At 48.8% G+C, this 27,450-nt stretch overlaps 1 protein-coding gene across 1 annotated transcript; it reads right to left on the bottom strand.

The window, feature by feature from the left end:
• Positions 1–611: 611 nt before the first annotated feature.
• On the bottom strand, positions 612–25,969 carry CDK2AP1 (cyclin dependent kinase 2 associated protein 1). The gene is made up of 4 exons (XM_027853454.1): positions 25,657–25,969; positions 9,262–9,359; positions 6,617–6,743; positions 612–1,415 (listed from the first exon to the last, which is right to left on the bottom strand). Exons 1-4 carry the CDS (start codon positions 25,709–25,711, stop codon positions 1,348–1,350), a joined length of 348 nt encoding a protein of 115 aa, XP_027709255.1. The 5' UTR covers positions 25,712–25,969; the 3' UTR covers positions 612–1,347.
• Between the last annotated feature and the right edge of the window lie 1,481 nt (positions 25,970–27,450).

Genomic DNA, 27,450 nt, shown 5'->3' with positions numbered 1-27,450 from the left:
GGTTGGCATGGCTCTTAGGCCCTTTTAACTTTTCAGAATTAGCTTGAGTTTGGTGGGTTTGTACCATGTGTCAAAACAAAATCAGTGAAATTTTCAAAACTTGCCACCTGTCAATGAGGGATGTTAGAACTGCTTCTCCATTCTGCCCCTGCCCAAGCTTTTCAGTATATGTGACCCCCTCCCCAGCCCTGTAGAAAGGAGCTGAGAAAGCCCACTCAAGAGGTCCAACCCTACTGCTATTTGGGAAACCAACGTAATCAAGTTAGGAGATGGTGCATCTTCCCCTACTCTCCTTTCTATCAAACTGACCCCATCTCATTTTTAACTGATGCAAATCAACATTCAGATCACTCTCTCACTAGAAGCCTGTTGTCCGTTTCTACCCCTACCCAAAAGGCTTTGAAGCTACATCAGTCAGCACATTCCTCAGTGACCCTAGTTCAAATGAGTCCTGACCCCTTGACTCTGACCCTGCTTCCCTGGCAACCCTAACCCCATTTTGTCCAGCATCTCCAAAATGAAAGCAAACTTACATATATTTTGATACAAATTGTTAATGAAAATAAGCTTTATTACATCAAGTAATAAATACATACAAAGATGCACGTAACAGTTTTAGTCATTTATCCAGATTTTTTTTTTTTAATCATTCTATGGCAAACTCAAGACTTGAAATCTATAGTCTTCATCTGAAAAGTAACTATCTGGGTTCTTAATTTTTTTAGTAGGCTGCTCAGTCCTCTGTATTTATAACTCATGCATTTTAAATTGACTTCAAAGCACGAACAATCATGCAAATGCTCACACACCAAAAACAAAACACGAAAAAAACCCATGTTATTTTTTAAAGCAGGGTCTCTATCACGTAGCCCTAACTGGGAGATGCCCAACTGCCAGGGAGAACATGCAGTCAGCACTGACTCATGAAAAAATCCTTAAGAGTTATTGGAGATTCTGGAAAAGGTGCAAAAGAATGACAATTTGGGTGGTTTTAAGTGGACTCAAAGGAAGAAAATCAAAGATTGGGGCAGGTTAGCAGGGCAGTAAACTACAGTCGGCAGCAACATAAGCAGAACTTTCTACATGCAGTTTCTGGACTCAATGCTTAAAAAAAAAAAAAGTGACCTAGGTTGTTCCTAACTTACTTAAAACGCAACTCTTAACTGCAAAATTGCCTTTTCTTCTATTCTTACAGACTGTGGTGGGGATGGGAGGAAGAAAAAGGGAAAGAATCCAAACTTTTAAAAAGAAGGGATTCATACGAATGTTTTGAAAGTCACCAGAGGAGTAAGTGTTATTCTTTCTTCTTCACAAAGAAATGGAAAACTTTTGAAGTGAAGCGGGAGGCTAGGATCTTGCATTTCGTTCAGTCTCTGCCAGGCATTCCCGGACTAATCCTCGAGCGTGAATGATGCCTGGAAAAGGAAGCAAGAGAGTGGAAATCACTGAATTCATGTGATGGCTGCTCGAGCCAAATCGGTAGCAGGAGAGGATGTGAAGGCCCTGCCTTGAACCCCAGTCCTGGCAAGAAACCATAGGGGTCAGCTGGCCCATCCAGAAGACTGTGCGTCAATGCCCCCAAGCAGGTGGTTATCAATCCTATTTTGCTTAGCCTGCACTAGGGAGGGCTGGGGAAGTAGCTAGAGCCTGGAGGTTTTCCTTGGCTTCTGCCCATTCCTCACCATCCAGGTAAGGAAGCATGATCTGATGGAGTGGTACAAAGTGGGCTGTTTTGGGGACCAGAGGCTCTGAGTTCAAATCCTGACACTGCTGTTTACTAGCTGAAAAGTGGCCTAACCTCCTGGACCTCCCCATCCCTTCCACCACCTTTACTGCTCTATTCTAATTCCTCATTCTTTAAGCTGTGGAGAACCCAAGGGGACACAGTTCACTGACCAAAGACACCTCAGCAGAGCCATGATTTCACTGCTCTGGGCCTACCTGTTACTTCCACCTCTGGTAGGTTTCATGAATTGCTGTGGCTTTTTTTTTTTTAATAAAAAAAAAATAAGTGATTAACAGTGACCTTGGGCTGGTTATTTAAAATGCCCTGGGCCTCAGTTTCCTCATCTATATTAATTTCCAACCCATCTCCTGAAGTGATGTATTCAAGATCCAGAATGAAACATAACATTTGTGGACGTGGCCAATGCAGGAATTTCTTTTATTTGATTACACAGATTTGTTACAAGGTTTTACCTTTCTTTTCTTCAATGGGGAGAAGGGGAGGAATATTTGTTAATTACTTTTAAAAGGTTGAAAAGAAAAAAAAATAAGAACTAGTATTTACCTGGCATTTTAAAATGATTTTGCAAATCATTTTACAAGTATTATCTCATTTGGTTGTCACAACACAGTGAGTTAAGTGGCCATTATTACCAGCATTTTACAGATGAGGAAACTGAGGCAGACAGAGGTTAAATAATTTGCTCAGGGTCACACAGCTAGGAAGTATCAGAGGCAGAATTCAAACTCAGGTCTTCCTGACTCTAAGTCCACACTACATCCACGGCACCACTTAGCTACCGCCTGAAAGATGAGGGGGCTGGGCTAGCTGGCCTAGCTGGCCTGAGGTCCTCCCAGTTCAATATCTGTGATCCCATGGACTTTCTGCTACTGAGCTTCTCCAAAGTTCCTTAAGCCATCCCTCAGAGTGGGCATGGTGCATCCCCGATCCACATCATCTAAGTGTGTCCCCATTTGGAGAACCTGGCACAGGATCCACACTGCCAGTCCAGGTTGCCCCCAGCCCTCCATTCCAGTGAGCCCCCCGTACGGAAGGCTTTGGTGGGGGAAATGCCAGTCCCAGGAGAGAAGTCGCTTTTCTAACTCCTGGCGGGTCTCCCAGAGCAGCAGGGCCCCTTCAGCATTTGAATGAGTCACTGCACCATTAAGGACACAGCATGGTCCAGGAAAAAGAACACTGGCTCTGAAATCAGAAGATTCGGATTCAAATCCTGCTCCTGGCAACGATGACCTCTGCGTCCTTGGACAAGTCTTGGGAGTCTCTCCCAGCCTCGGTTCTCAGACCAGATGGCCTCTAAGGTCCCTTCCAGCTCTAAATCAATAGATGATCTTCAGCCTCTCTGGGCCTCAGCTGTCTCATCTGTAAAATGAGGGGTCTCTAAGGTCCCTTTCAGCTTTAGCTTGATAAACCTGTGATCCTAATACACTTCTTTCCTCCACCTCCAATGATGGCAATTTTTTGCAAATAATAATAGCTAGCATTTACATAGTGCCTTAAGGTTTGTAAAACACTTTACGAATATCTCATTTGAGCTTCACAGCCACCCTGGGAGGTAGGGGCTGTTATCATCCCCATTTTACAGATGAGGAAACTGAGGCAGACAGCAGTTAAGTGACTTGCCAGGGTCACATAGCTAGGAAGTACAGGATTACTCGTGTCTTCCTGACTCCAGGTCCAGTGCTCTATCCACTGGGCCACCTAGCCTAACTACTTTATTTCAAGGCTCCAGGGTCTGTCAGTGGGCCAATTCCCTCCACTGATGCCTATGACTCTTTTGAGCTGCTATGTCCAAAAAAATTCCTCTCCCCATCCCCCAGGATCAGCGTTCTGACGAGGCAGGCTGGTCCTGCCACCCCATTCCACTGACACAGCCTTCACCAGCCCAGGTCACCTGCACACGCCAATAAGGCTTCCAAGGGGAGGGGCAAGAAGAGGCCGCCATGGGAGGTATGTTCTTTTTCTGTGCACTTGGAATGAAAGGAGGACCTGACTCCTCTCATCTTTTGTTTCCATTTGACTTGGTCCTTTGCAATCATCACCCCCCTCCCCCAACCTCTGTTCTCCATGACCCGTTTAGCTTCATTTATAAAAAGGCAGCACGATGGCTCAGTGGATAGAGTTTGGGGGCCTAGGAAAACCTGAGTTCAAATCCCACCTGACTTACCGGCTATGTGACTCTGGGAAAGTCACTTAACCTGCCTGCCTCGGTTTCCTCATCTGTAAAATGGGGATGCTAATAGCCCCTACCTCCTAAGATTGTTGTGAGAATCCAATGAGATATTTGTAAAACTGCTTAGCACAGAGTAAATGCTATGTCAGTGCCAATTGTTATCTTTATAGTATTATTCTCCCAAGATCTGCTAATAGGTGACTCAGCCATAAAAGACTGAGCAGCAAGCTAAGTAGTCTCTTCATTCAGACCAATGACAAAGATGGCAAACTACACTAGGACTGACCCCTACACTGACCCACAGATCCCCTGGCTGTGCTGGAGCCAGCTCATACCGGCTCTCAATAGTCGACTATTGAATTTTCAATGTAAGCATCTACCCTTCAAAAATCTGCCAATGCTACAAATCCAAGCTTGATTTATTGTCGTCTAGATTGTCTTGACTTAAGAAAGTGATGAAGAAAATATCAATCACACAGGTTAAACTTAAAAGTGTGTCCTTGGGTCCCCCCACCTGTCCAGGAAAGTGGAAGTCACTGAGCAATGCATCTTGGGTACAGCCTCACACACCTTCCTTATAGCATATGGGCTGCCATGCCTTCTCTGTTCATTAAGCCTCTGGCGTATCTGAGAATCTCAAGGATTGGAAGGGACCTCAGAGGTCTTACCTGTCCTCTCTGGGCCTCAGTTTGCCCATCTGTAAAATGTAGGGGGGGGCAGGCGGGAGACAACCAGATGCCCTCTCTAAGGTTCCTAATAACTAAATCTTAAGCCCAGGTATCCTCTTTGGTCTAGGCTACATGTGGCCTGGAGGCCGCAGGTTCCCCAACCCTGCTGGCCTAGGTCCTTCAGTGAGAGTTGGCTTGTTTAAAGTCTACATCCCTAATCCTACCCCGGCCCCCAGGCCCTAGGCTTTTGCTCCTCTGAACTGCCACCTTTTAAATTAGAAAAGTTTTTTTTTTCTTCCCCTTCTTTTTGGGTACATAAGATAGCAACCTACTTAGGTCGCCTCTGCAATCACCCAGTCATTTTCACTTTAGTCAAGCTTTCATTTCATCTAATCCTCTTGGAGGAGAAACAATCCCAAAAGGTTCCCTGGCCCCATATCCCACACTCGGGCTCATCCTCCCTGGCACTCTGTGCTAAAGGAAGCCCAGCAGGAAATGTCCACTTTGGAACCCCTCAGTCCCATCCCTTCCTGCACGCTGCCCAGGAACTGGTCCCTTGGGAGAGAAAGCTGTGTCCATTTCAGGTGGACGGCGTCTTTTTGGGAAGCCAGTCTGCCCACTAGGAAGAGGTCACTCACCTCGCCAAGATGAGGGCTTTGTTTCCAAGGGGAGGTCTGTTTTATTTGGCACTCTCTGCCCCAGGGCTGGGACCAGTGTCAACTAAGTGAACCACAGGCAAGCTGGGGCTAAGCTTCCATGGCAAAAACCAGATGGACTCCAGAGAGACCTAAAAATTCCCCTTACGCAGGGCATTTTGCTGGGGAGAAAGGCCTTAAGCTTAACACTGCACGGCCACATGTGCCCAAGTCAGCAGTGAGACTGGGAGGTAGCTCTCCGAATCATCCTGCCACTTCACTCAGGGACCTCTGGGTCCCAAACTGGAGCCAACACTGGGTCCAAATCCCAGCTCTGCTGCTTACTGCCCGTGTAACCTTGGGCAAATCACTGGCCCTTTCTTTGCCTCATCAGTCAAAATCATTTTAAGAGCAGGTGCCAGTCTTTCATGTAGAAGGGGCCTCCACACTTGGAACTGAAGCTAGACTAATAATATCTCCCATTTCAACAGCTTTTTAAGGTCTACTAAGTCTTTTACAAATATGACCTCATCTGATCCTACTTACTGTTGTTTTTCAGTTGTGTCTGATTTGTGACCCCATTTGAGATGTTCTCGGCAGAGATACTGGAGTGGTTTGCCATTTCCTTCTCCAGCCCATTTTACAGATGAGGAAACTAAGGCAAACAGGGTCAAGCGACTTGCCCAGGGTCACATAGCTAAGAAGTCTCTGAAGCAGGATTTGAACTCAAATCTTCCTGACTCCAGGCCTGGCGCTCTCTCTACTACGCCACCGAGCTGCCCCAACAGAAACAAAGAGCCCTTTACAAATATGGCCTTATCGCATCTTCACAACAACCCGTCATTATTCCCATTGCACAGACCGGATTCCTCATTCCATTTTACAGGTGAGGGCGCTGAGGCTGAGTCAGGTGAAATAACTTGCTAATCATACAGCTAAGACGTGTGGCAGGCAGGAGTCAGGCCTGGGTCTCCTCAAATCCAAAGCTGGTACTCCATCCACTAGGTCAGATTGCCTCCCCTTCTAAGATCCCTCCCAGTTCTGGTACTGTGATACTAGGATTCTCACTGGTTAATGGAAGAACGGGGCTTCCCTTCCTTGGCCGCTCCATGCAGCCAGGGCCAGTGATGAATTCTGTTTTTGAAGCTGAAAACAGCAACAGAGGACCTGTGTTTTAATCCCATTTCTATCACCTACGTGACCCTGGGCGATCACTTCATCTTCCTGTGCCTCAGTTTCCTCATCTGTAAAGAAAGGAGCTTGGCCTAAGGTCCCCTCCAGCTCTGGGGCTCTGATCCTATATTCCTTCTGGCCTGTATCATCAAATGATGATTCTAAACCCCCTCAAATAAGCCCCACCCTCTGGGGCTGTGCCCAGAGCCCACCCAACACGTACCTCGCTTTAGCCTCTCCATGGCGCTTTTGCTCCCTGCATACGTGGGTCTGATCTCTTTGCCTAGTTCTTCAATGATAGCCAGGAGTTCTGCATATTTGCTTTGGGGTACCTGGCTGCTCCCCGTACCCTAGAGTCAGAGAGAAGTTTATTAGGATGACTGGAGAAATCCAGAGCTAGAGACCTGGCCTGGCTGCAGCCAGCCTGGGCCACCAGCTGGGTCATGTCATGTCCTGGCAGCTGCCAAAGTCAGGACAATATCCGAGAGCAAGGGACGGGGGTCCCCAATCACACCCCCATATGCCCCCCCAGCCCAGGCAGCAGCATAACAGGGAGCGTTGGGTGGGCAAGGCATGTGAGGAAGAGCATGATGGGAAAACAGTCTGGCCTTGAGAAAGGGAAACCTGAGAAGTGGGAGTCGGGAAGGCAGCCTGGCCCGGAACCAAGCTTCCAGGCCTGCTTCTGTCATTTGTTACCCACGTGACCTCAGGCAAGGACTTCCCTCACCTGTAAATGCGGGTGTGGGACTTGATGGCCTGCCAGGGCCCTTCCAGTCTACACCAGTCTACCCTTTGAGATCTCTGAGACGGGAGAAGGATTCCCGGCCTGAGCAAAGTTTCAAATCTCTCTGTGCCTCCATCCCCACTGGCAAAAATTAGTAAGAATACCATGCTGCCAGTGGCACAGCTCTGCTATCCTAGAAGGAGCAGCCCCTCAGGCCCCAGGAGCCACACATTAGAGATTTGTGGCCAAAGCCAAGGGGGAAGACCTGGGCTCTACAACTGGCTCGACTTTTTTTTTAAAAACGACAGAGGGACAGTGGAAGGCATTTTTATTCATCTTCTCTCTAGGCCTCTGTGATGCTCTTCCGAAAAATAAACCTTTTTTTTCCTGACAATTACAAAGAGTACTGCAAGGCACGCACCCAGATCAACAAAGCGGGGAATCCCAGGAACACAGATGTCTGTTGTGTTTCTCTCCTTTCCCTCTCCTCCTTCTCCTCCCTTTCCTCTCCCTCCTCCTCCTCTCCCTCCTCCTCGTCCTCGTCCTCCTCCCTTTCTGACAGCTGCGTCAGGGCAGCCACATCTTGGTAGAGTACTTTCTCCCTCTCTTCTTTCTTCTCCCTCCTCCGCCTCTTCTTGGCTTCACGGTCTTTCTTCTGCTCCTTCTCCTTTTCCTCCACGTTCTCCCTGCGCCTCCTCTTGGCCTCTTGGTCTTTCTTCCGTTCCTTCTCCCTTTCCTTCTCATTTTCCCGCCGGCACTTCATGGCCTCTGCATTCCTCTGCCTCTCCAGACTCCTTTTCAGGCCATCCTCCCGTCTTCGACGCTTTTTGAGCCGGTCCTGCTCCCTAGCCCTTGCTTGCTTCTCCTCCTGGGACAAGAAGGCTTGGCGGGGCATGAGGAGGGGAGCTCTTGACCCCACTGGGCCATGGGCTTCTGTGTTCCGAGGAACAATCACCCCATCTCTGAATGGCTAGATTCTTGGGCTGGATATGTAACAATATCCCTGCCTTGGAATCCTATTCTGCCCCGCTAAGGCTTGGGGACCCAGCTGCAGCCGATGGTGGGGGTGTGGGCACCTGGCTCCCATTCTTGGAGGAGGGTATTAGAATTAGGGACCCAACAGCCACCCTTCCTGTTTGATTAGACCAGACAAAGCACTGGTCTTCCTTCTCCCCCGTCCGTCCAAAGGGGTCAGAAGGCCCACACACAGGCCTTCTAGGACTTTGTTCTCCTAGGGAACAGCACTGACTCACAGGAGACTCCTTAGCTAGCTTAGGTTAGAGGAATGGTGCCAGTTGGAAGGAGCTGTCCTGGTCCCTGCCACTGTCCCCGAGTCTCTGACCTCCAGCATGAACTGGAAAAATCTGTGTCGGGGTCACTTTTGAAGCCTACACCTACTTTGGCCAGATGGGGAGGGAAGGCCTCTGGTCTTTTGTTAATAACCCAACGTTCTCTGCTGCCATCTTGGCCAGCGTGGAGATAGTCCCATTACCAGCCATCCCAAGCCGAGGATCTGGGGGCAGAAAAATGACTCCAACCTACTACGAACTATGTGGGGCCCCCAGGGAATCAAGAAGTAAGCTTCTGAAAAAACCATGAGGCGAGGGACACCTTGCCCTTTTCAGGCCCTGTTCCAAACTTCCTACCTCCAAGAAGCTTTCCCTTTATTATTTAATTATATATTATTTAAATTATTTAATTTATATATATATATTTATATATATTTATTAAATAATTTTTATATATTATTTATATATATTTATATATATTGAATAATTATTTAATTAATTATTATTTAATGCCACCCAGCCCTGGTCACTCCTCAGCTCCAAACTGTGTACCTCATGTGCTTGGTGGGTGTGGGTAAGGGCAAGGGCTTGTGTGCCTTCTGCTGTACGTGTTTATGTATGCCCACCTCTCTGCCTACATGGTAAGGTCCCTTGGGGGCTGGTGGGGATGCCCATCTTTATGGTATTCCCCTAGGACAAGACTATTTGAAGAAGGATATTGTGGTCATTCTCTCCAAGCAGGACAGGATCCCCCAGAGCACAGTGGCTACCTCTCCCACCCTTGCATCCCTCCACTTCCTGTCTCTCAGGCCTGACATAGCCCACGAGGAAAGATAAGGAGAACCCTTGCCTTACCTGGGTGTAGCCTAGAGATGGGGGTCCATAGTCGTTGATCAACTGCCGGTACTGGGTGGAGGCCGCCATGCTGGCAGAAGGAGAGTGTACACTCCCAGCTTTCAAAGGAAGGGAAATGATAGCAACAATTACCAGGACAGGCCTGGAATCCTGGGCTACCTTCACGCCCCCTCCCAACTCCACCCTCCTTTTCTGGCCTGATCTGTTTATTTCCTGTTTTCTATCCTCCTGGGAGACAGCAAGGCCTAGAGAGCAGGCCTCAGGCCAGAGCAGCCCCACTCTGACACATCCTGGCTGTGTGACCCTGGACAAGTCACTTAATGTCTCCATTTCTCAGGCTGTAAATTGTAGAAGTACAGATCTACATTGGCAGAGGGAGCTTCCTCACTGGGAATTTTTTAAATACCAGTGAAATCATAGGTGTGGTCTTTAAAAAATAAAAAAAATTAAAAAAAGTTTTCCTCACAACAGCCCCATTAAGAAAATAGTTACCCTATTTTACAGATGAAGAAACTAAGGCTAGTTTCCTTCTTTGACCTGAAATCTACAAGCTGCCTCTACACCCTGGGATTGATTCCTGGACAGATCTGAAATGTGAAGCTCCTGGATTGACCAAGCCCTCACCTCCTACTAACAATAACTGACTTAATTGACTCATGCTTGAAATGCAAAAACTAGGGCAGCTAGGTGGTACAGCGGATACAGCCCCAGCCCTGGAGTTAGGATGACCCGAGTTTAATTCTGACCTCAGACACTTACTAGCTGTGTGACCCTGGTCAAGTCACCTAACCCAGATTGCCTCAAAAATAAATAAATAAATAAATGAAAATAAAAACCACCAGACCTCTTATTAAGAGCTCTTAACATGGGGTTTGGAAACTTGACTTTTTTTATATATATATTTTGATGGCTGAATTTCAATATACTTGATTTCCTTTGTAAATCTATGTATTTCATATATGATGCATTTAAGAACATGCTTCTGAAAAGGGTCCCCAAGTTTGACCAAACTGACTGTCCGAGGGGTCCATGGCACAGACAAGGTTAAGAACGAATACATGAGCTCATCTGAGGTTCACAGCATCCCTGTGGCATGAGTACCATTTTACAGGTGAGGAAGGTGAGACCAAGGTGAAACTACTCACCTAGGAGGGTTACAAAGCCAATTACCTTGGACCCAGGGCTCCCTGACTCTGAGTTTAATCCTCAAAGCATTATGCCACAGAGTGTGAAAGGACCTCAGGGGAATCAGGGCAGGCAGCAGAACACTAAGTAAAAAGGGCACTAATTTGGCACCAAAGAATCCCAGTTTAAAGCCCTGCTCTACTCCTTACTTTCTGTGCGATCTTGGGGAAGTCTTTTAACCTCCAAAAAAAGGCTTCAGTTTCCCCCCTGTATAAAATAAAGAAGTTGGACTAGCAGTCTCTCAGGTTGCTTCCAGCTCTGGGTCTAGGAGACTATGAGATTGTGATTCCTCCTAACTCATGAATCCTTTCTTCATTTCTGGCAAGTGGTCATACAGCCTCCATCTGAAACGTGGGTGTTAGGGAACCCAACCCACTGGGAGACATGAAGCCTATTAACACTGTTAGACCAGGTTCAGGGTTCTCAAGTTCCTTCTGAGTAGCCAGCTATGATCTTTTCCCTCAGACCTGTAACACGGACCCTCATCACCAGCTCTGTAACCTCCCCCCATCCCTGACATTCATGTGGTTTTTCTTGGTTTGATTAATAGGTTATAGAGTGATGATACAAGCTGGCTCAAGACAGGACATCATTGCACCCATATTACATTCTGCAAAATATGGGTAGTGGGCAAAATCCTCAGGGTCACATGTGGAGCTGGAAGGGGCCTCTCAGACCATCCACCCCCAATTTTGTTGTTGTTTGTCTGTCCTTCATTCTCAAAGAGGACCATGACATCAAGGAGATGATGCCATGACGTGCAAGTGAATCGGACTTAAGTGAAGGAGGGCTGTGCAAAGTCACCAGCCTCACTTTCTCCTCTAGAGCCATCTGGGTCCAGTGGTCAGATACAGATCAGAACAACTGCAGATGGCCCCGGATGCAGTGGGAGATGTGGGAGACGTTGGCCTTTTCAAACTAAGGTCTTTAACAGGTCTCATTTTGACTGAGGTAACACCCATTCAATGATTAAAACTTGATAAGAACTGAGGCAGAGAATGGTCTCTTTACCTAGTCAAAAATTTTTTAAAAAATTGATCTGGGAAGGAAGACCCTCAGGGTTTCTGGCCAAAAATGACCAAGTAGCAAATTGGCCTGGAACCGGTTGTTGGCCAATCAATGAGAGCCAGAGTGACCAGGGGTTAAGGCTGGTCTTTAAGAAAAACATTTTTTTGCAGATGAAGAAACTGAGGCACAGGGAGGTTAAGTGACTTATAGGATCACAGCTCTACAATGGGAAGGAACTCAGAGGGCATCTAGTCCAACTTCCTTGTTTTATAGATAAGAATACTGAGGCCCACGGAGATCAAATGTCTTGTCCAAGGTCAAAGAGGGATTAAGTGACAAAACTGGGATTTGAATCCAGGTCCTTTGACTCCAAATCCAGTATTCTTTCCCCTATACCATTGCTGCCTCTCATTACAAAAGACAACTGTGATAAATCAGATGTTTTTCCAATTTCTGGACCAAAACAATCACAATGATCTCCAAAAGCCATAAAACTTTCTGGCAGAAGGTAGTTAAAAAGCAACTAAAGAATGATTGTTTAAAAAATCTAATGAGTTTCTGCCATCACACATCAGCCAGAAACCCATGGGAAATAAGAAAGGTGACCTCTCCAACCCAGCCAGTACCAACATCTCCCCCCTCTGAAGGCAAGACACATGGAGCCTGCACGACTCTGTGCCCAAGGACAGCATGAGCGGACAATTCCCCTGAGAAAGGCCTGGGGTGGGGAGTGTGGAAGCTTCTGGAGAGCCAGCAGTGACCAGTGCAGTACTCACATGGGGTGGGGGGGGATCCTCCAAGTGACCTCACACTCTGAACTGAGAAAGTCCTGAACATCCAGCATTATGAATCTCCACAAACTGGGGGGCTGGCTTTGGGAGGCAGAGGTCAGTAAAAGGACCTAGGAGGACTCAGGGTGAGCCCAAAGAGAGCCAAGCACCCCACCGCACCCAAGAGCAGTGAGTGAACCATGATGCTGGCAATGAGCACCAATCAGGAGCTAAAGCTGAAGAAACAAGTAAGGCAAAGGAAACACCAACCAGTATCAAAAATGATTATAAACATACAGTTCTCCCAAAAAGGGGTGAATACAACTTCAAGCAGAGACTTAAGGACTACATGAATACCAGGAAGAAATGAAGCAAGAGATACATTTTTTTAAAAGCTCCAGATAGAAGAATTAAGAGAATAAACAGCTTAGAAAACAAAGTAATGGAATCTCTGAAAACTAGAATAAATCAAACAGAAATCAATGACTACATGAGACAGCAAGAAATATTAGAATAAACCCCAAGGACTGGAAAACAGATCAAGGAGAAATAATTTAAGAATCATTGTACTCTCTGAAAAATATGCTTTAAAAAAAGCCTTTATACAATATTTCAAGAAATCATAAATGACAATTGCTCAGAACTGTTAGAGCAAAGTGAAGACAGAAGAAATTCACCAATCACCTTAAGAAAGGAACTCCAAAAGGAAAAGTTTCAAGAATGTCATAGTCAAAATTCAGAATGTCTATATCACAGAAAAAATACTGCAATTATCCAGAAATTCAAGTACCAAGTAGATAGTCAGGATCACACAAGAACTGGTAGCTTCAACTACAAGTAAGAGGAGAGCTTGGAATAGAATATTCCTAAAGGCAAAAGATAGAGGTTTACTACTAGGAATAACTTACCCTACAAAGATGAGTATCATTACTCAGAGTTTTTAAAAAAAAATAGACCTTTAATGGAATAGAGGCCTTTCAAGCATTTCTGATGAAGAGATGAGAACAGAGTAGGAATTTTGAAATATAAACACAAGAGTCTAGAGAAATCTATAAAGGTAAATGTATTCCAGCAATTGGAAGACAATGTATGATGATACAGTACTAAACTCCTAATAGAAAAGAAACAAGTGTGTCCCTCAAGGGACACTTCAAAAGGCATTTAGGAGAGTGAAACAAGAAAAATATCAATGCTGAGGCTGACTGGATCTATTCTGAGGGTTTAAAGAAGAAAAAAGAAGGAAGACTAAAAGAAAGACATAGTGTAGAAAATAAGGGAAGAAGGGGGATGGAACTTGCTATTCCTCATAACTACAATGCATGAAAAGAATATCTAAATATAGAGAAAAGGGTGAAAAGAGCAAGCATCAGAGGAACCTCGTTTCTAAAATGGAGAAAGGAAGGTTACATGCACACAAACAGTCACACACACAGACATAGTTTGGTGTAGAAATACATCAATCCTAAGAGGGAAAGAAGGTAGGACAGAGGGGGTGGTGAAGAGAGAGGATAATGCTGGGGAGGGAATAATCACAAGCCAAAACAAATTTTCTGATCCCAAAAGAGCTGACTAAATAAAAGTGAGGAAGGGGGTAAGGAGAGTGACTCAAATCTAAAGGAAGGGGTGCCATACATTGCCACCGCCTAACAAACTTGCATATGAATGGAATGGAATACAGATGCACTGTAAAAAATCATGAATGAGACGATTTCTGAGAATCCTGGGTATTATGAACAGACACAGAGTAAAGTGGGCAGAACCAGGAGAACAATTTATTCAGAGAATGAAACACTAAAGAAAACCGACTTCGGAAGACTGAAGATGTGATCCACGCAATGCTCAATTATTACATTGGAGGCCCACGACTGAAGCGTGTTATGCCCGTCCCAGAGAGAAAGGGCTTGGGGTGGACACAAACTACAGAAAGAGACAAACATTTTGGGACACGGTCTCTTTGCTGACTCCTTTGGCTTTACCAAGCTTAAAAAGATTTTTGGGTTTTTTTCTTCTCAGTTTTATGGGGGAAATGTAGAGGAGGTGCAACAGTGACACAAAAAAGGAAAGAAAGACATTGTAACTTTTTTTTAACTGCACAGATGCAAATGGAAATTAAGAAGAAAGCACATTAAAGTAGGGCAGTTCTGAAAGTAATGTTTAAGATTTATTATATACCTTTTTTAAAAAGCAAGGGGAGTGAAATGGAGATTCACAATTTCCTATAGAATCCTCTATGTTCTGTTCCATGTATGGGAATTTTTTTTTTTTTTTTTGGTATTTCAGATTATTTTTTTTCCCCAAAAGGCAACCAAGGCAGAATGGTTTCTGGGAAGTGAAATCAAGTCATGAGAAAAAGCTTCAATAGGCAGCAGAAACGGAGCCTGATGAAGCACTTGGCCCCCAAGTCGATGTTCTCGTCATCACCTACTTAATTAGGCTGATTGAATAAAATTCAACAAGTACTATTAAAGTGCCTACCTTATGCCAGGCACAGCTAGGTGACTCAGTGGATAAAGTGCTGGTCCTGGAGTCAGGAAGATTCGAGTTCAAATTTGGCCTCAGACCCTTACTAGCTGTGTGACGCTGGCAAGGCATTTCACCTGTGTTTGCCTCAGTTTCCTGATCTATAAAATGGGAATAATACTAACATCTACCTCCCAGGACTATTAGAAGGGTCAAATGACACACAAATTGTGCCTGTCACATAGTAGGCACCATATAAATGTTAGCTATTAGAGACAAAAAGCCAGTTCCTGCCCTCAAAAGAGGCATTCTACCGAGTCCCAACGCCTTATTTTGCAGCATTCAAGACACCCCACAACTGCAGCCCAATCTACCTTTCCAGCCCCACCTCCCACTCTTTCCCTCCACAGAGCCATTCTTCTGCACCCCTGGCCATTTTCCATGTTATTGTTCTACCCTCCCAACCCAACCTGCAGAGACCATCCTTAAGTGAAGCTGGGTCTCAGCTCTCAGCCCCCTGGGCCTGGGCCTTTTCACTCATGCTGTCCCTACCTTCTGGAAGCCCTGCCCTGCTGCACCCCACTCCACCCTACCCCACCCTACCATTTCCACCTTTTGTCCAGAAAACTAATCAAATCAACACCATCCTTGCCTCTGGAATGGTGCCCTATCGTTCCACTTCTGGCCGTCCAAGACACCCTTCCCTGGCGTACCTATACCCTATTAGAACGGAAGGACCTAGAAGCAAGGAACTCATGCTTTTGTATCTCCAGCACAGTGCATGGCACATAGTTAAGCATTTAATAAATGCTGTTTCACCTGGAAAGACTTGTATGGACTGATGCTGAGTAAAGTGAGCAGAACTAAGAGAACATTTTATACATACTAACAACCACATTGTTTGATGACTAACTTTGACAGACTTAGCTCTTCTCAGCAATGCAAGGATCTAAGACATCTCCAAAGTCTCATGATGGAAAATGCTATCCACATCCAGAGAAAGAACTTTGGAGTTTGAATGCAGATCGAAGCATACTATTTGCTCTTTTTTTTTTCTTCTGTTTTGTTTCTTTTTTCTTGTGGTTCTTTCTATTGGTTCTAATTCTTCCTTACAACATGACTAATGTGAAAATATGTTTAATAGGAATGTATACGTTTAGCCTATATCAGATTGTGTGCCATGTTGGGGAGGGAGGTGAGGAGGGAGGAAGAGAAAAATTTAAAACTCAAAAGCTTATGGAAGTGAATGCTGAAAACTAAAAATAAATTAATTAATTTTAAAAAATAAATACTGTTTCATTCCTTCATTCCACACATCCTATGTTCCCATAAGAACAGGCTACTTTCTACTTCCTCAATAGCCATTTTGCTTTCTTGCCTCCACACCTTTGCCCATGTCATTCAACCTGGAAAAACCACTGTTTCTGTCAAGTATTCAATCAAAAAGCATTTAATCAGTACCTCCTACATTAACCAAGTATTGTGCTTGGTGCTGGGTTCAAAAATCAAAAGGATAGTTATTCCTCTTTTCAAGGAGTTTACAGTCAATGGGAAAGACTTGTACATATATAGGTATAGGTGTGTGTAAATGTATTCATGTATGTATGTATATACACATATAAAATAGGGGGAGTGAAGGGAGTGTTTATAAAGCGCCTACTAAGTGCCAGGCACTGTGCTAAGAGATTTACAAAAATTATCTCATTTGAGCTTCATAACAACTCTAGGAGGTAGGTACTATTACTATCCCCATTTTGCAAATGGGAAACTGAGGCAGACAAAAGTTAAATGACTTGCTCAGAGTCACACAGCTAGATTTAAATCAGTTCCCAGTGCTCCAGACACTGAACCGCCTAGCCACCTCTAAAAGACGAGAGTTATGGAAGGAAGAGCCTAACTTTGGGGAGGATACGGAGAAGTCAGGAAAGGCCTCCTGCTGAAAGTGGCACTTGAGATGAACCCTGACAGAAAGGAGGGATTCTAAAAAGCAGCCGGAGGTGAGGAGGATGTGCCAGGGTGAGACCTTCACCTTGGGAAATTCCCCTTGGCATCTGAGTGAAGGATGGTTGGGAGAGGGGAGAAATCCTACCCATCTTCTGAGGCCCAGATCAGGTGCCACCTTTTTTGTGAAGCCTCCTCTAATCCCCCAATGGGAGATCATGGGACTGGAGGGCTAAGCAGGGTCAGAGGTCTTTCAGTCCAACCCCCTCATCTTACAGATGAGGATGGGCAAGCTGTCTGCTCAAACTCACAAAGCCGGAATTCCAACCCCAAGGCCAGTGCTCTTCCCAAAGTGCCCTGCTGCCCCACCTCCACTCCAGGCCTCCAGCATCTGCCTGGCTCACTCAGCACTCCTTGCCAGGTACGCTCAGTTCTGTGCCCAACTTAATTGCTCCACTGAACTATATGTCCCATAAGGGCAAGAACCACCAGGCTTTATGTGGCTTAACCTGCCTTGTCACCTTGGGCAAATTACTTGCCCTCCCAAGGCATCGGCTTCCTCAGTTTTAACTGGAATGAGATGAGCCAGAAAAGCATCAGAGGGGTCAGCAGAGCTGGGTAGCCTAAAGACACCAGCTCTCTTGACCTCATGGTTTCCCCTATGCCATCTTCCAGCAAAAATATTACAGATCTAGCCTAGCAGTGGCTTCACCAGACACCGTGATGTTCCCATCTCAGTAGGGACCAGTCACTCATAATCTGCCCTGCTGAGCACGGCTGCCACGTGGGAAGAAGGGCTTGGACTGCACTTGTTCACACACACATACACACACACACACACACACACACACACTCTCTATCTCTGTCTGTCTCTCCCTTATCTCTGTCTATCTCTGTCTTCCTTTCCCCCCCTTGGACATGTTAGAATTTAATCATCACGATTAAATCAGCAAGTGTTAAGTGCCACCCATTCCAAGGGATAGGCACACAAAGTCAAAAACCCAACAGGCCCTGCCCTCAAGGAACTTACCATGGCCTGGGAGGAAACAGCTTGGTAAACAGAGAAGTAAATGCAAAGTAACTTTGGAGGAGAAGACAAAGCCCTTCTCTTTTGGGAGGGTCAAGAAATGCCACATACAGGATGGCAGTAAGCCTTGAATGGAGCTAAGGCATGCAAGAGGCAGAGGTGAAGAGGGAGAGCATGCCAGGCACGGGGGGACAGCCAGTGCAAAGATGTGGAGATGAGAGATGGAATGTTGTATATGGAGAAGAAGCAGGAGGTCAGTTTGGACTGGACAGTATTTTTAAAAAGTCTGGAGAGCTAAACTGAAGAAGAGGAAGGAGGAAACAAGTGTTTATTAAGCACCTACTATGTGCCCAGCATGTGCTAAGTGCTTTACAAATATTATCTCATTTGATCTGAAGACAAATGGAGAAGGCTTTTAAATGCCAAACAAAACCAAGAGGGAGCCATGGAAAGTTCTTGAGTAGGGGAGTCACATCTGTGCTTTAGGAATATCAATCTGGTGGCTGTGTGGAGGACACACCAGAGAGTGGGAGACTGGAACCAGGGAGGCCAAATCAGCAGGCAGTTGCAGTTGTCCAGGCAGGAAGTGAAGGGGGGGAGGAGAGGCGGGGTGAGAGTGCAGAGAAGGGATGTTGTGGATCTTCACACTTCCACAGCATTCTCCAGAGATTCTCTCTGTCATCCCTACAAGGTGCTGCCCAGAACTGAACGGGACACTGCCGAGAGCCTGCAGCTGCCCCACAACACCCCAGCATGCCCGGCAATCTTCTGTGCGCCTAGCATGTGGTGGAGGCAGAAAGAGCAGGCCTCAGGATACTGGTACCTGGCTCTGCACCCCAAGGGTTCCTGCGGGGGGTATCCCCTACCTGCCTCACTGCATTCCCCACTGGGAGCCCTAGCTAGGGGTACGTGCAACAGAGTCTGCAGGCCCTAGCACCAGAGCAGGAGGTGGGCTGAGGGGGTGGAGGAGGGCAGGCCTCTCACCCCAGCACAGCCAGACCAACAATTCCATTCATAAAACTCCCTCTCCAGCCTCCTTCACGCCTGGAATGCATCCCCCTCAATACCATCCCTTAGAGTCCCCAGGATCTTTCACAGCTCAGCTCAGGGGACGCCTCCGCCATGAAGCCCTTCCTGATCCCCCCCAAAATTACACTGTATTTCTTTTTCATATATTTATGAATATACACATTGTCTCCCCTGATAAGATGTCAGCTCTTTCCAGTCTAGACAGTAAAGTGTGGGGGAAATGAAGCTTACATTCCACTGAGAGCTCACAACCATTCATCCGTCAGCGTGGTGACTGGGCATCAAAGAAGACCCTGAACCTGGTAAAGAAAGTCTTTGGGCTTCCCTGTCTTCCCATGCTTCCCCTCCCCCACTCCCATCGTTCCCCACCCAATATTCCAAGCTAATATCACGCCCCCCCCCCCAACCTGACAGGCCCACAGCACTACAAAAAGCTGCCTGCCAGGCCTCTGTTTGGGGCAGCTTCCAGGAAAGCCTAGCCCCAGATTGCTCTAGAGGGCAGGAAGGAAGCCATATGGCCCCAGCCTGGGGGGAAGAGGCTGTGATGTCTTGGGACAACAGGCTCATTCCTCCTCGGACTTCTGTCTAGAACAGGGGTTCTAGATTCTAAACCGGGGTGGGGAACCTACAGCCTTGAGGCCACATGTGGCCTTTGAGGTTCTTAAGTTTTACAGAACAAATCCTTTCATTAAAGGGATTTATTCTGTGAAATCTGGACTCAGTCAGAGGGCCGCACTTGAGGACCTAGAGGACCACATGTGGCCTCGAGGCTGCAGGTTCCCCACCGAGGTCTAGAATCTTTCTCAGCCTCAGTCTGTCCTCATAACATGTCCTCTGAGAGAAAGTGAGGCCCAAACCCCACAAGACTGAAAAGCAAAGTCTGAGGAAGTGAGGGGATCATAGGATTGAGAGCGAGAAGTAACCTTAGAGAAATCCAGTCCCACCCTCCCCCCCTTTTAAGGATGAGAAAACTGAGGCCCCCAAGGGACTGGCCTTAAGAGCATACAGGCAGTTAAGTGGCAGCAGCTGGATTCGAATTCAGGTCCTTAGACTCCAAAACCAGTCCTCTTTCCCCCATCCTAGGCCCAGAAGGCCCTCCCGTTTGTTCCCAAGCAGGGCCCCTGAATGACATTCAGGCCCTGAAACTGACTGGCTCATCATCAAGGCCTGACCCTTTGGCACACTAGTCACACCAAGACCACCCAGCCACTGCCCAGCCTTAACCTTCAATCCCCTGGTCTGGCCCAGCAGAGCCGGCATCCCTCAAAATGCCACTTTCTGAATCGGTGGGATCTTATCAGCAGTAAAGGCAGGGAGAGAGCCTTTGGATTTACTTTACCCTGAGCATATGCACCCCCATAATGGAGCCGCGAGTGGCCATCAGCCAGCTGGCGAAGGACGTCCTGCAGAATCACAAACAGCAGTAACCATGGAGAATGTACCTATTCCTCCGCAGCTCGCCTTTGCACGCGCACACACATCCCAAACGGGGTGGGCAGGAGAGCAATAGTCCCCCCTCGGGCTGCCGCCACCCGTGAGAGGCAGTAGCAGGGCAGCCACACACGGACACACACTCACGACACCATTCGCAGGGACACAAACCCACCAGCCTCTGCAGAGCCCGGGCTCGGCCCCAAGGGCACGTCCTGGTGCCAGGGCTGGCCGGGCGAGCTGGACTGTCTGCTCTTGGAATCAAGGGGGGATGAGAAAAAATGGGGGGGGGGGGAAGTTCAAGATCAGGAAATTTTAGAAATTGGAGGGGACTTTCAGAGACCATCTAATTAGACACTTTTTTTTTTCTCAAACAAATAAGGAAACCAAGAAAGGGAGAGTTCTTTGAGATCACACAGCAAGGCTCTTTCTGTCCATGACCCCAGGTTGCCTCTCCCACTAGAATGTTGGCCCCATTCCTTCTGCCAGGTAAACAGGAGCTTTGCCATTTTGCTCCTCTTAAATTCACGTGGTGGGCAGAACTTTGATCTGAAAGGTGCCTTGTGGGCTCATCTCTAGGGCGCTTTGCTCCCCAAGCTAGCACAGATGGTTCTGGGACAGGGAGGTGCTGCTGCCCTGGCCAGCTGCAGTGGTGCCCAAGAACAAGGGGGCAGCAGCATGGTGAGCAGGAGAGCTCACCCTGGACAGAGAAAGGAATTTTCCTTCTGTATTTCAAAGATGGTCTTCAAAGGGCAGTGAGTGTATCAAGTCTGGAGTGGAAAGTCCTGGGTTCGAATCTTGCCTCAGATACTTACTAGCTATGTAATCTTGAATATCTCACTGTCCTCATTGGCAAAATGGAGATCATAATACTTAAATACCTTACCTCATGAGATTGTTGTGATGAAAACCTGTAAACTTTAGACTATAAAAGTGTCCATTCATTTATTAGAAAAGCATCCATTAAGCACCTTTACTATGTGTAAAGGAGTGGTTAAGTTGTAGATTGGATACAGCACTGGACTTGGGGTCAGAAAGACCTGAGTTCAAATCCAACTTCAGACACTTACTGGCTGTGTGAACCCAGGCAATTCACTTAACCTGTTTGCCTCGGTTTCCTCATCTGTAAAATGGGAATAATAATAGCACCTCCCTTCCATGGTTGTTGTCAGGATTCAATGAGATAACTGTAAAGCATTCAGCACAGTGCCTAGCACATAGTAAGTGCCATATAAAATGGGGGGGGCAGCTGGCACCAGCAAGAGATCAGCAAAGGTCTCTTGTGGGAGATGATGATACAAGGAAGCTAAGAGACACAAATGGAGGCCCCTAAGAGTCCTCTCTATGAGGTGGAGGTGGGGAGGAAGTGCCTTCTAGGAATGGGCATGGGGAGACAGAATGAGAGACTCTCCTGAAATTGCCGGGTCTTTCTGACTGGCATAAGAATTCCCATAGGCTGCAGGGCTCAGCCCCGGTGTCCTCCTCCTTCTCCACCCTCCACCCCTACCACAGCACCCGCACTAACCCCTCTGCCATGGCCAGGGACCTCTCATCAACGTCAGATTCCAGGGCTGAGTCAAACTAGGGACCCGCCCTGTTGCTGATGCTCTGGGAGGGCAGGAGGCAGGGGCATGAATGGGGTCAGGTGACTGGAGGGAGTGATTGGGGCCGGGTTGTGGCGGTGGTAGTAAACTGGCTTCCCTACGTGGTGCATCTCCTTTCTTCTCTTCTCCCTACTCCACCTCTCCCTTCCTTCTCACCTCTTTTCCCTTCTCTTCCATCCCTTACAGTCCCAGGAGAAAAGCTATCAGGATTGGGGGGAGGGGACAGGAGAAACTTAGGAATTCTGGTTCTTTCCTCCCCATCACTTCAGGCCCTGGGCACAGTGCCCAGCACATAGTAGGAGTCTTAAGAAACACTGTTTGAAATTGACTGAATGTTTGTTGATGAGGCTGCTTTGTCTAACCCTGTGCAGGCAGAGGGGGTTGGTACTGACTGGGTGACAGAACCAGCCACCAGCCAGCTTCTCCGTCCTTCCACCTCCCCTCCCTGCTCAGAGGACAGGGGGAGGGCTATGAACTGAATTGTTAAAAGAAAGCAGAGCCCAGCACTCTCCAGACTATGCCCCCCCCCATTCACCCAAGTCAGGAAGCCTTCCAAGACTGGGGGGGGGTTCAGATGGGGGGGATGGGTAGGCAGTGGACAGGGAGAAGTTTTGAGTTCTCCCCAGACCTAACATTGCAGTCCCATAATCCTCTGTCCCAGAGAAAGGACAGCAAATAGGCTGGCTTTTTTTTTCCTGTCTGGTCCTCATTAGGATGCTGGTTCCTGGGGGGCCCCCTGACCTGAAGCTGAGACACTGAGAACAATGATCAATGGGCACAGCTCACCAGGGACTCGGGCCTGAAGGCAGATTGAAAAGCAATGACCCCATGGGATCTGAGAGGGGGGAGGAGCAGGAGGAAGGGAGGGGGTCAAGATGGGAAGAGAGTGGAAACCAAGAAATCCCTGAACTCCACGTCAGCCCTCTCTGGAAAATACCAGACAATGAAGCGCTGTGTGAGGCAGACGCAGCATTTCTGGGAGGGCTCAGGAGCCAAACAGGGGTTGGCAAAGGACAGGAAAATCTTCAGGGCAGGAGAGAGCTGTGCCCGCCCCCTGCTCCCCCCTTCCCCTCGGGCCCAAACAAAGCCCCAGACCCAGCACTGGCCTCCCACCCACCCCCACAGGACCAGTTGGGGTCCTGGCTAGCTCCCAAGAGGGAGGTCTGCTCCTAGCCAAGCCAGGGGGGGAGGACGGAGGCACTGTCCAGAAAGGGGGACAGAGCCCCTGTGGAGGTGGCTGCTGCAGCTGCGAAGGAAGAGAGGGAGGGGAAGGGAAAGGAAGGCAAGGGAGGAAAGGAAGGGAAGGGAGGAAAGGAAAGGAAGGGAAGGGGGCCGAGCTGGAGCTGCAGTCACGTCACTGGGAGTGTGAGATGTGCGAGGGGAGGACTCAGGCTTTGTCTAACTCTCTTGGCCTTAGGCCACGGGCTGGCATTCCCACTAGCAGGAGGCAGGGCTGGTGTGTGAGGGATAATGACAGGAGAGGGAGAGAGGAGAGAGGAGAGGAGAGGAGAAAAGAGAGTCCATCTTGGATGCAGATGGCAGGGGAGAAGAATGGGGATTGTGACCAAGAAGGACCCCAGGGATAGGCAGGAAGGAGGCAGCCCCCCCCAAAAAAGAACAAGTATCATTTGAGACTTGTGAGGCATCTGACCATTGGGAGTAAAAGGAAAATGACCAAAGAGGAAGGAGAAGGAAACATTAGGTCCTAGACAGAAATGGTACAGGTCAGAGTGCCAGAATCTGGGAGATCCTGGGATCCACTGTCAGGGCTGGGGCAGGAAGTGACCAAGACCCTTCCTCCACTCTCCTTCCTCTCTCCATATACACAGCCTTCCGTAGGGCACCAAGAACAGAGCTGAGGAGTAATTATCCTGTATGTACTGCTACACTGTCACTACCCCCCCCCAAAAAAAACACCTTGAAAGAGAGTCAATAGAGAAAGAAAAATAAATCAATTGCCTGTCTTCCTAAGGGGAGACAGGAGCCGGTCACCAGCTCAGAGATAAGAATATTTAAGGGGAACATGGTGGCCACTTTCTCTTTGTCCTTCAACCACATGCCCACACCTGGTGGAAACATGGAGGGGAGGGGGAGGCTGACCGGGGCAGCCCTCTCACACTCCCCCCCCCCCCCCCGCCGCCAGACCCATCCCCAGGGACAACACAGCACCACCCCCATGGGGATGCGGCCAAATCTGGGGCTCTCTCCCCCCCACCCCCAAGGCGGTTCTCTCCCTGGCATTCCACCCCCATCCCAGCCTGGGTGTATAAAGGGTCAGAGTTCACCACTTCAAGGGGGAGGGGACAGGGCCGGAGCCCAGTCCCAGAGTTGCCATTTCCCCCCCTCCTCCCCGAATGGAGAGAACCCCCAGCCGGGATGACTCCTCCCCGAGGCACACTCAGGCTTCTTGGGTTCCACCCTCTCCTCCCCCCAACTCTTACTCCCCAGACCTTAGCTCTCCTCAAACTGGCACCAGAAGGGCAGAAGAAGCCCCTCCTTGGGAGCGTCTGGCAGACTGACGGCTCCCTGCTTTTCTTAGAGCTCTCTGGTCTAGGGTACCCCGAGCTCCACTTGGGAGGCCAGAGGGGGCCGCTTACGGGGATCTTCCAAACTTTTCAGTCTCTGCCGATCCTACTCCCCCTCCTCCCGACCCCTGGGCCAGTCCTGGACAGGAAACGATGAGTCGGTTCCCGATTCATGGAGGCAAGATGTAACCTCTTCATCCAGCACCCTAGGCCCTCCCCTGAGCCCCAGAAGGTAGACTGAAGTAACACCTGCCTGCCCCCCGCCCCAATAAAATACATGCACCACAGACGCCGGCTCCTAACCACACTTATTGCCCCAGTCCCACCTCAGGCACCTTCCTCCCAAAGACACAGGGACCCCTCTTCCATTAGCAACCCCCCCCCCATTTCCTGCCTTAACATTGACTCCTACACCTATATTCCTGGACAATCCCCCCGCCCCACATACATACGGACACACTCACACTTCTATACACGTGCTTTTTTTTTTTAAACTATCTACTTTTCTATCCCCGTCTCACCGTTTCCCATTTGCACACGCACATCCAGTCACACACACACACACATACACACACACGCATCCCTTCCCAAACTCGGGCTCCCCCCGCCACGCTGCCTTTCCTCTGGCACCCCCAGCCGCGCGCCCACCCGGGACCCTTCCCCACGCACTCGCTAGCGCACACACCATCGCCGGGGTCTCGGCATGCCCGGCTCCTCGCACTCCCGGGCACGGGCGCTGTCTGCCCCCAGCCCATCCACCCACCCACCCAGACACTGATACGCACACGCACTCACTCACACACTCGGGTCAGCGAAGCGGCCGGCAGCCGCTCCCCGAAGCCGCCGGCAGGGGCCCTCGCCGAGCCGCCCAAAAGCTTAAAGCGGGGGGGGGGGGGGGGAACGAGAAAAAAAGCCACCCTCCCCTCCCGGGGCAGCGGCACCGGCGGCGGCGGCGGCGGCACCGGCGGCATCTTCGGCGGCTGCTGGAGCCTCGCCGCCCCCTCCCCCACCTCCCCAGCCAGCTCCCTCCCGATCAATCAGCCGCCCGGGGCCAGGCAGGCTAGGACCACGGAGGCAGGGGAGTCGGAGCGCGCGGTGGCGGCGGCGGCCCGCAAGCGGGGCCACCCGGGCTGCCTCCCCGTGCGCCCCGCTTCCCAGCCCCGGGGCCAGCGGGCGAGCCGGCCGGGCGGGTGAAGTTTGCAAGGGGGGCGGCACGGGGGGGAGAGCCCGGCGCTCGGGAATCATGGCGGCTGGGAAGCTGCGCTCCGCCGCCGACCCTCGCCGGGGCACCGGTCCCCGGCTGCCCCCGGGCCCCCGGCGCTCCCTTTGTGTCCGGCTCCGGGGCGCGCGGGGCTCCGGGGGCAGAGCCCGGCGACCGCCAAACTTCCCCTGCACTTGCCCGGGGGCTCACTTACCCGGGTTCAGGGACGCGCCCGGCATGTGGGCGTTCAAGTTGGGCTTGTAAGACATGCCCGGGGAGGCGAGCGGCTCCCGGAGCCCGCAGGTCCCGCGATGCGGTGGAGCGCCTCCGCGCCCTGGCTCCCCAGCCCACTTTTTGTTTACGGCTCCGCCGGCACCGGCAAATATGGCCGTCACTTATATTGACACCCACAATGCAGTATAGTTTCCATACATCACCGGGGAAGGGGAGCCACAAAGTTTGGAGAGGGCGCAGCCCGGGGGGAGGCGGCGGGTCGCCCTCCCCGACCCCTCCTCGCACGCCCCAGCAGCCAAATGCGCCTCACTTGTGCCCGGATTCTTTTCTTTCTTTCTTTTTTTTTTTTGCAACCAGCCTTAGGATTTTTCCCCCCCCTGGAGGATGAACTTGGCAAACTTTTGGGGGAATTGGTTTTCAGCTCCTGCGCAGGGTGGGGAGGGAGGGGCCACGAGGGTCAGAGGGTGGCGGGCCTTTTTTTTTTTTTTAATTTCAATTTTTTTTTCAGTGAAGAAAGAATTAACATTTTATTCCTTTATGGCCATTTTAACTCTTTAAAAAATCCACACTGGAAAAAAATGTAGAAGATCCTAGCTGAAGAGCTTCAAGGGGCCTTAGAGGCTAACTAGTCTAACCCCCTCTTGTTTTACAGAAAGGGAAACTGAGGCCCCGAGAGGACAGGTGACTTGCCAAAGAGTATACAGGTCCTAAGTCATGAGAGCAACGATCTAGAGGTTGGAAGGGCCCTCGTAGGCGATGTAGTCCAACACTCTCCTTTTACGGAACAATCCACAAGCATTTTATTAAATGGTTATTGTCTGCCAGGCACTGTACTAAATCCTGGGGTTACAAAGAAAGGCAAAAACGTGGTCTCTCTGAAATTGAGGCCTAAGGAGATGGAATGCCTGGCCCAAGGTAACACAGTAGCTGCTGGATTAGAACTCAGGTCATCTGACTCCAAACTCAACATTCTTTCCATGGGCACAAAATAAAACGGACAGTGGGTAGATTAATTTCCCCCTGTTCTCCTCCTTTTTTCCCTACTATGTTTCAAAGGGATAGGGGTAGGAAGTGGGGGACTGTGCAGACAGATGAAAAATTACTCAGTGAAATTTACAATTAAACTTTGTAATCACTCCCACTGGGCGTTTTTTTTCCTCCCTAATTAGGAATAAGGATAGGGGCTGGCCCTGTGATTATAATCCATGCTGGGAACTCCCAGTTGAAGAAACTCTCTCCACCCTAACTGGTGGGCACCTTCTCTGTAACTTGGAGTCTTAACTCCCTATAGCAATGAGAGGTTAAGTGACTTGCCCAGTCAGACAGCCAGTAGGTGTCAGAGGTGGCCCTTGAACTGAGATCTTGCTTTCAAGGCCAGCCAGTAGGCAATATTGCCTAGTAATTAAGATGCCAAAACAAGCAATTGAAATCAGCTTTATATGACTAATTTTCAGGCAACCTGGTATAGTGGAAAGAGCAATGACCTTGGAAAGGAAAGACCTGGATTTAAATCCTGCTTCCTATGCTTACTAGCTGGGTGACAATCCAAAGCTCACTTCATTTCTTTGAACCTCAGTTTCTTCTTCAGTAAGATTGGGATAATTAATCATCCTTGTAGTGTCTACTTCACAGTAGGTTTTGAGACTCAAATGACATGATGCAAGTAAATTAAAACACTTAGCAAACCTTAAACCATTGTATAAACGCCTATTATTGTTATATTATTCTTCTTCCAGCTTCTCTGAGACAGGATTCCAGATACCAGTTTGATGAA

This window comes from Vombatus ursinus, unplaced genomic scaffold, assembly GCF_900497805.2.
Source record: "Vombatus ursinus unplaced genomic scaffold, bare-nosed wombat genome assembly UNPS02009994.1, whole genome shotgun sequence".
Lineage (NCBI taxonomy): Eukaryota > Metazoa > Chordata > Mammalia > Diprotodontia > Vombatidae > Vombatus > Vombatus ursinus.
The sequence above is the reverse complement of the archived record's forward strand: the minus strand, read 5'-3'. Positions and strand labels throughout refer to the sequence as shown.